Here is an 8,846-nt window from a genome sequence, read left to right as displayed (position 1 = left end):
TTTCTTCATAGCAGCCCATATGGTGCTGCGTTTTGGATTTGTGATTATAACAATCTTGACAACACACCAGTGTTTTGGCTATTGCTGAACAATGTTAGCACAGTGTCCAGGCTTTCTGTTTTTCCCACTCTGCCCCACCGGGGAGTAGGCTGGGGAATGAGCAAGAAGTTTGGATGGGACAGCTGACCTAAACTGGCCAAAGGGATATTCCATTCCATATAACGTCATGCTCAGCAATAAAAGTGGAGGGAAGGGTTTGGTTTTTTTTTTTTGGGGGGGGAAGGTAGCTGTTGTTCAGAGATGGCTGGACATCAGTCTGCTTCTGGAAGGTGGTGAGTGATTGCCTTTGCATCACTTGTTCTGTTTTTATTTTCTTCATCTTTCCTTTCTCAACCCCTGAGTTTTCTTGCTTTTGCTCTTCCTATTCTCTCCCCTGTCCTGCTTGGGGCAGTGGGGGGGGAAGTGTGGTGCTTAAGCTGCTGGTGGGGGGTAAACTACAACATTAATTTTCACACACTGTTTTAGGAAATAAGTAGTGGTGTCAATTTTTTAAATATACATACCTAAATGCAACTTTGAGATTTACCTACAGTCATATTTATCAATGCATTTTATACATAGTAGATAAATAGCCAACCTTATCTGTTATCCAAGTTTCATTTTTACAATGTTCTATTACTTGCACCCAAAGTTAGCCAGTTTCCATAAAGATTCTATCAGCAGCTTGATTATTTTAAAACCTGATTTTTCAAGTTTAAAAATAAGATTCATGGTAGTCTTACATCACACACAAGACCAAACAATACATATTTTATAAAATGGTTTAATGGATGCATGCATGTCTGATATAGTGATAAGAAATTTACTGAATTCTAATTATTCACTGTACAAAAGCATTGTGATTTACCTGGATGGATACACAGTCCTTGATGGAAGAATTATTTAGACTAAATCAGTGGCACATCAAAGAATAAAGCTGACAAGATCAGGTCCCTTCTGCATATTCTTTTGACATGATTCCAGCAAGAGAAGCAACACGGTATAAAAAGTATACAGGAAAGATTGTTCTTACCATAGCCATCAAACTCTGAAAACTGTAAATACAAGTTCAAGTGGTCAAAACAAAGTAATAATAATTGTAACCAGTCAGAAATTACAGTAAGAAATGTTATCCAGTTACATGTAGCTGTCAAACAATGCATTTCTTTCCTTGTCAGTTGATAATTCTTTTCCAACAAGACAGAAAAACTTTGGCAATTGCAGGTGTTGAAAATAATTTTCAAAGTTCAAGACAGTCACAGCATTTTCTTTGCAGAAGGTAAACTGTACACCAAGGCTCAGAGGCTGTAAAAACTGGTTCCAAGTGGGAAAAAAGTGCAAATATCCTGCACAGATAGTTTAAAAAGCTGCTGGTACAATAATTCACTAACAGAATCTTTGTTTTCTTTTTGCATAGTTCACACATCAGTGGGAATGTGATAAGGTGTGCTATTTGGCAAGAGCAAAAAAAGTGATACTTGTGTGAGTTGCCACGTTAGACATGCTGGATCCATGCAGAATTCAGTTAGAGAGCTGCTACCTGATGTTGTTAGACACTGAATACTGATTTTGTTTTTGTTGAAGCAGTTCTGTAATAGCCAACAGCTTCTTAAGAACATGCTGTAGAAAAAAAAAAACACAAAACAAACCAAAACAAACAAAAAAACCCCAGTACAACCCTACATTAGCAACTAGAAAAAAACAAAACCCATCTTGCTTGAGAAGCATCTTCAACATTAACCTACCAGACTCAGAACTAGGTAGTTTAAAATATACTTAACCCACACCCCATACCCCCCCAGCTCCAATTCCCTAGTCACTAAGACATTACTTCAAAAGGCAACTGTAAAACAGCAATATGAAATTTATCTGCACCCGTGGAGACCCATTAAGTCTTGCCAACTTAACCTGGGAGTTTCAAAATGAGAGAGAGTTCTCCTATCTGTTAAAAACAATCTGTAAACCAAAAATCCATTCTTGGATATTGTCCCCATGTGAAAGTGCAGAACTGTGCCAAGAAAATGAAAAAGAAAGTGTGGTGACCAAAAAAAGAGGTGATAATACAATTTACTTCTGCACAGGCAAAACTACCCTCTGTTAACTTTCTGAAAACCTGGTCATTAAAATAAACCAAATGCAACTGAACATACACATAAAACAGGCTGAGAAATTGTATTGCTAACACACTGTCAGGAGTTCAATCATTTTTTCATTATGGTAGAACTATGTTCAACTACAATAGGGTAATCCTGAACCATTAGGGCACTTACAGGAGGAAAAAGGGGAAAAAATTAAAGAGTTTTCTTTATGGAAACCCATGAGGAGAAATTACTCCTCTGAAGCAGAAATATAAGTGTATTGTGAAATTATATCACATCTGTAATCATTAAGTACTTCAGATAAAGGCCTTGTGAAAGAAATTATATCCTTTACCTGTAAACAACACATATTTAGTACTGAAAACTTCTACTATCCTGCCTTGCCAGTCTAGCCATCATTTTTGCTTTGTCAAGACTAGCAGTAGCTCTAAGTGAATTATGAACTTGAACACGATTGATTTTCTTTCCCCTCATATGCCACTGAAGAGGTAAATTGTAGAAGTCATTAAACTGGATTAGTTCTGAACTGCTATAATGAAGCATTATCTCCTTTTTAATTCCTTGAGCTTTCTTCTGCCAAAAATGATTAAATACAAATATATTTTCACCTTTTGCAAAATCATAAGAGTTCCCAGTAATCTCCTTACTTAAAAAACATTACTACTGAAAAATGCATTATTTGAGTAACATCTGCTGCCAGGAGAAAGAAATATATATTTATCATCTACCTGGGTTTAAATTAAGGCCTTAAAAGAGTCAGGATATAGGAAGCCCAGTCTTTAAACCATGAGAATAATAAGACATCTGATTACAAGAAGTTATTTTGAAACAATTAAATTAAAAACTAATTTAAAAACTACCTCTTTGAAAAAGAGTCATTAAATAAGTAGTTTAAGCAGATACTGATTAAATTCTAGGAAGACCATTTCTAAACAAAAAGGTTTTCTATAGTACACCTGACCCTGTCCCCAAATCATTAGCATTAAAAAGGGAAGACTACTTAAATTATCTCCTGCACAGCACAGTATACTAGTTCAGCATACCAAAACATATTACTGTGCAATAAGTAGAATTGCTGACTTGAAGTTCAGAGATAAAGAAGTCATTATCCCACTCTACTCAGCACTTGTCAGGCCACACCTGGAGTACTGTGTACAGTTCTGGTCCCCGCTATACAAAAAGAGATGTGGACAGGCTGGAAGGGGTCCAGAGAAGGGCCACCAAGATGATCAAAGGACTGGGAAGGCTGCCATACGAGGATAGGCTGGGAGAACTGGGTTTGTTCAGCCTTGAGAAAAGGAGGCTTAGAGGGGATCTCATCACCGTGTACCAGTACTTAAGGGGTAGCTACAAAGAAGATGGGGACTCCCTTTTTACAAGGAGTCACATGGAGAGGACAAGGGGTAATGGACACAATGTGCTCTTGGGGAGATTCCGATTGGACACGAGAGGGAAATTTTTCACATTGAGGACAGTCAACCATTGGAATAATCTCCCCAGGGAAGTGGTTGACTCAGCCACATTGGACACCTTCAAGAGTCGTCTGGACAGAGTGCTGGGCCATCTTGCCTAGACTGTGCTCTTCCTAGAAAGGTTAGACTAGATGATCCCTGAGGTCCCTTCCAACCTGTGATTCTGTAATTAGTAGACCATAGGCAAGTATATTACTTTTGCAGTATTTTGAGACAATGCATGAAGTCTTGTGAATTTTTTTCCTCTTAAAAAATAAGTTTTCATAAAAGCTGTATAGAAGATTAATAGTTGGAACAGAACACTCATTTACAGTGCTTGCTAGAGAAGTTTGCCCTGTTTGTTTACACATGTAATAAATCAGGAAGCAAAAATGAAGTAGTGATAGAAAGCTAAGGCAAATACATTTAGTTATTTAGTTCTCAATTAGAAGAACTAGATCCTAAAACTAGAGCCTGTCAGGAGACAGTAATTTCTTGGGTTTAGGCTTCATCTAGAAACTAAACAAACAAAAAAACAAAAGGCAAAAAAACAAAAGCAAACACCCACACCCCCCAAAAAAAAAACCCCTCCACTAAAACAAGAAAATAACCCAACCCACTGCTTTAAAACATCTTTGGTTTTGATGTATAAATACTTAGTTCATAGTTTTGAGCTTCCTTACAACTAGCAACCTCCTGGTGACATGTACATATTATTCATCACTCATACTGCTGGACAGAATAATTACAAAAGAATCACGATATTAGGCAATAACTCAAGACACACTCTGTCCCTGTGATTTTTGTCAGCCATTGTAGTTTACCTGCATTACACCTCGCTCATTACTGAGTGTCCGAAGTTCATCTGAATGTGCCACACACATCTCATGCAAGGCTGCCAGATAACGAGATAAGTCAGTTCTAGAATGCTCTGTAGTGTCTGGAAGCTCCGGAACATTCTTTAACAAAAATTATGAGAGCAGACTTAGAATGGTGAGTAGCCAGGCATATAAGAAATTAAATTACATTTCTACAGACCTGCCAACAGCTGTTTTGATACTGCAAGCAAGTACCACAATGTTTTTCTTCACAATTAAGTCTTCTGTCCAGGTTATCTAATACAAATTATATATTTCCTCATCTCCACAAGCATCTATTTTATGAATTATGGTTACACACTTCACATGGACAGATTACTAAATATAAAGCAATTCCTATTCTTACTAGGAGGGTTCTACTAAAAGATTTGATGTTGCTATGCTATCTCTGAGCTGCCTAGAAAGATAATGAGAAAAGAGATTCATATTATATCCTCCCCCAAATGAGGGGGATACATCCATCAGGTGTTGGGGTTTTTTATTTTAAATTTAAATCAGACAACAGCAGCAGCAAAAATGAACACCAAAAAAACCCCCAATCAAGTCAGTAAATCTGTTAATAAAATAATGGAATTAAAACAGTAGATTAATCAGTTATTTTAAAACCCAACAGTTTTCTGAGTCCTCATGCATAATCTGCCATTTAAAGAAAAAAACCAGTCATAATATGCAGAAGTTGCCATTTAACCATAAAAAGGTGACATATGGCAGTCCACCTGAATGACACACTTCAAAACACTCATTCTTATAGATTATCAAAATAGTCTGATATGTCTTCTAGGTCACTTTTTATGGATCAATTCAGGAAGCTAGGCACATTTATTTAATCTTCATTTTAAAAACAAATTCTTGGTTTAAACATATACATATAAACATAAATGAGTTCCTAACTTGTTATAGCTATCATACACAAAACAGTAACAGTTTCAAAGTGAACTGCAATTATTATTTTCTTTTAAACTACAACATCTAGAATTCATGCAGTGAGACATTTGATAATGTATAACTGAAATGGAACATAATATTTTTTTAAAGCTTCACTTTTTTCAATCTTGGGTCAAAACCATATAACAAATTACACATAAGAATTTTTTGGTTTAAAATATTTTTTAAAAGATTGGTATTTTTGGCCAAAAGCCCTAATCCTTGGGGGAAAGCTCAAATAGATTTCATGTCTACAGCAGTACTAAATGAATGAAATCTTTCTAACAGGACATTTGATTGGTTTTAATTCTCTACAACAGGCCAGCAATCTGCAGTTCCTAAACATGCATAAGAAAAATTTTTCAGTAACAAGCATTCAAAATTGTGTGGAAGCTGATGCATTTTTGAGCTAGTTAACAAGAACTGTAAAGAATTTTAATTTACAATGTTGCTGTACAACTTCCAATAATACTTTTTTAAACCACTTACCCCAAGTTCATCTAAGAACATGATCATGCGATGTTTGTTACTCTTGATGAATGGATTTACCCCCTCCATATATGGCTCCTAGTAATTTTTAAAAGTATTTATTAGAACAAATTTATACTAATTTAATAGTCATACCTGAAGTGAACACATTGTAACCAGAGACAAATGACACTGCAAAACACAAATGTGTCATCTGGAGTGATTTTATTTTTTCAAGTGAATTTACGACTGGTGTACAACCAGTCAAAAGATTACACTTTTTGTATTCTGAAATTGTTTATATATGCATTGTGACATGAAATTTTACATTTCTGAAATATTAAAGATGGACTTTTTTCATTGCCACTATCTAATGGAGAAAACACTTTCAGAGGTAACATCAGGACATAAGTGCCCTCCTTGTTCTTTCATTAATGCTTACATTCCAAGTTGCGTGTGTCAGACAAATGGCTTTATAATGGCAGCCTGAACTCACTTTCTTTCATTATGCTCAAGTCATCAGATTTTTATTGTTCAACCGTGTTGTGACTTGGGAACCAGTACAGACCAGTTGTTGCTGTCATTCTTTTAGTGATGCAGTAGGAACTTCATTAAAAGCTGAGGCTTTTTAGTGCAACTTGTAAAACTGATTTACAAAAGTATGTCAAGCAATATGAAAATGAGTACAAATAAAAGGGGCATTTCAAAAGGCTGTACCAACAGAAAACGCCAGTCTAAGGAATAAGTAGAGGAAAAGTGTGTGTGCATAGGAGGGAGCCAGAGGTTGGTAGTTGTTCGTTTGTTTCAGAATTGAAGTACTCTATATCCAAGCTGAAAGTTTAGTCCTAATTGGTCTCAATTTGAAAGTGAACTATTACATACAGCATATAAAAGAACATGGGTGTGGAATGTATTTCAAGGTTCTGTACAGAGACATGCCAGTATTACTGAAAGATGTCTCCCCATTTTGACATCAAATAATCAATGGCAATACAAAAAGGGTCCCATCATCTACTTAAGGCAGATGATACATCCTTCTTGAACAGATTCTTTATAATCACAGATTTCTACTCTAGCATTTCTCAGCTCTTTTTGATATGGATATTCCTAAAGAAAATTTACCCATTTTACCATCACATAGATGTTTTCTTTGTGGAGGGATGGCTGCCTGCCTCTCCTCTCCTACTTTTCCAACTCAAACATCCATCTAGTTGACCAAGGGAAGCCAGTAGATGTGGTGGTTTTGGATTTTAGCAAAGCTTTTGATACTGTCTCTCACAGTATCCTTCTGGATAAAATGTCCAGCACACAGCTAGACAAGTCCATAATACAGTGGGTGAGCACTTGGCTGATGGATCAGGCTCAAAGTGTTATAATAAATGGGGTTACATCAGGCTAGTGGCCAGTCATCGGTGGGGTTCCCCAGGGCTCAATTTTAGGGTCAGTGCTCTTTAATGTTTTTATAAATTATCTGGATGCAGGAATCAACCATACATTAAGTAAGTTTGCTGGCCATACTAAACTAGGAGGAGCTGTGGACTCCCTTGAGGGTAGAGAGGCCTTACAGATAGATCTGGATAGACCAGAGAGCTGAGCAATCACCAACCGTATGAAATTTAACAAGAGCAAGTGCCGGATTCTCCACCTGGGACAGGGTAATCCTGGTTATACGCACAAATTGGGGGACAAGAGGCTGGAGAGCAGCCCTGCAGAAAGAGAGCTGAGGGGTTGGGTTGATGGCAAGTTGAATATGAGTCAACATTGTGACCTGGCAGCCAAAAGGGCTGACTGTGTCCTGGGGTGCATCAAGCACAGCATAGCTAGCCGGTCAAGAGAGGTGATTGTCCCACTCTACACTGCACTGGTGTGGCCCCACTTTGTGTGCAGTTTTGGTCACTAGAGTGTGTCCAGAGGAGGCCGACCAAGATGGTGAAAGGTCTTGAGGGCAAGACTTATGAGGAGCAGCTGAGGTCACTCGGCTTGTCCAGCTTGGAGAAGAGAAGGCTGAGGGATGACCTCATCGCAGTCTACAATTTCCTCAAGGTCACTGCTGTTGTTCATACTACCAGATTCAAAATCTTCATGGTATGTACCAAATCATTCACAGAAGTTTCTAGATGGCTCATTCTCAAATGATTGACTCCTCTTTCCAATTCAGCCAGAATTTATGCTACTGCTCAAGTTTAAATCAATACCCTGTTGAGCTCCAACTGAAGAGCATAGAAGAAACTGTGGGAACAAGGCTTCCTTGCTGATGAAGACACCCAGTTCACACATCAGGATTTGCACAAGAAAACAGCAACAGATTTTTGTCTGTATTAAACAGGAACATTGAAATATATTGGAAATGCAGTTCTAAGCTGTTCTGTGTAAAATCTTATTTCTGTGTAAAATCATATTCACCTTAGCTCCAAATTCAACCAGATTTGCTAAGTTCTGCACAGACTTGGCAACCAGCGTTAGCGTTCTTGCAGCTGTAGGGGAAGGAGAATCTGATAGGAATACAAAGTAGAGAGTTACTGGCCGTTTCATTTAAAACTTCCAGCAGTCACATGAAAGTTAAGCTCTTCTACAATTTGTTATTTATCATGGAATTAAATACTTTGAATGCTGTAACAGAACTGCATGTGGCAAATATCTCATGATCAGGTAAACTTTTCTTGTTTTAGTAATTATGTCCACAAAAAAAATTTAATATGCATATCTGACTTTCTGTACTAGTTGCTTACAGAACAAAGTAAGCAAAATAAAGTGTTCCTCAGAAGCCTAAGGTTAACAAAAGTTTTATGAATTAAGTGAAAAGCCTTTTCACAAAAATCAAACAGCTCTGTTAAAAGAAAGATTATTTGTTGTTAGATTATAATAAAATAATTAAGCTTACCTTTTTCCTTTTTTGCATATACCCATATGTTGTGCTTTAACCCCAGTCAGCAACTAAGCACCACACAGCCACTCACTCACTCCCCCCACAGTGGGATGGGGGAGAG

At 37.2% G+C, this 8,846-nt stretch overlaps 1 protein-coding gene across 1 annotated transcript in view; it reads right to left on the bottom strand.

Annotated features, from left to right (window-relative positions):
• Nucleotides 1-807: 807 nt before the first annotated feature.
• The window catches only part of LOC135310854 (ras GTPase-activating protein 1-like), a 137,524-nt gene continuing 129,485 nt past the window's right edge, over nt 808-8,846 (bottom strand). The window contains exons 22-25 of the mRNA XM_064439911.1: nt 8,263-8,351; nt 5,881-5,958; nt 4,414-4,548; nt 808-1,659 (exon numbers count right to left, since the gene is read on the bottom strand). Of these exons, the coding sequence (XP_064295981.1) occupies nt 1,576-1,659; nt 4,414-4,548; nt 5,881-5,958; nt 8,263-8,351 (386 nt within the window). The 3' untranslated portion in view covers nt 808-1,575. The remainder of the gene's footprint in view (nt 1,660-4,413; nt 4,549-5,880; nt 5,959-8,262; nt 8,352-8,846) is intronic.

Source organism: Phalacrocorax carbo, assembly GCF_963921805.1.
Source record: "Phalacrocorax carbo chromosome W unlocalized genomic scaffold, bPhaCar2.1 SUPER_W_unloc_3, whole genome shotgun sequence".
Lineage (NCBI taxonomy): Eukaryota > Metazoa > Chordata > Aves > Suliformes > Phalacrocoracidae > Phalacrocorax > Phalacrocorax carbo.
The sequence above is the reverse complement of the archived record's forward strand: the minus strand, read 5'-3'. Positions and strand labels throughout refer to the sequence as shown.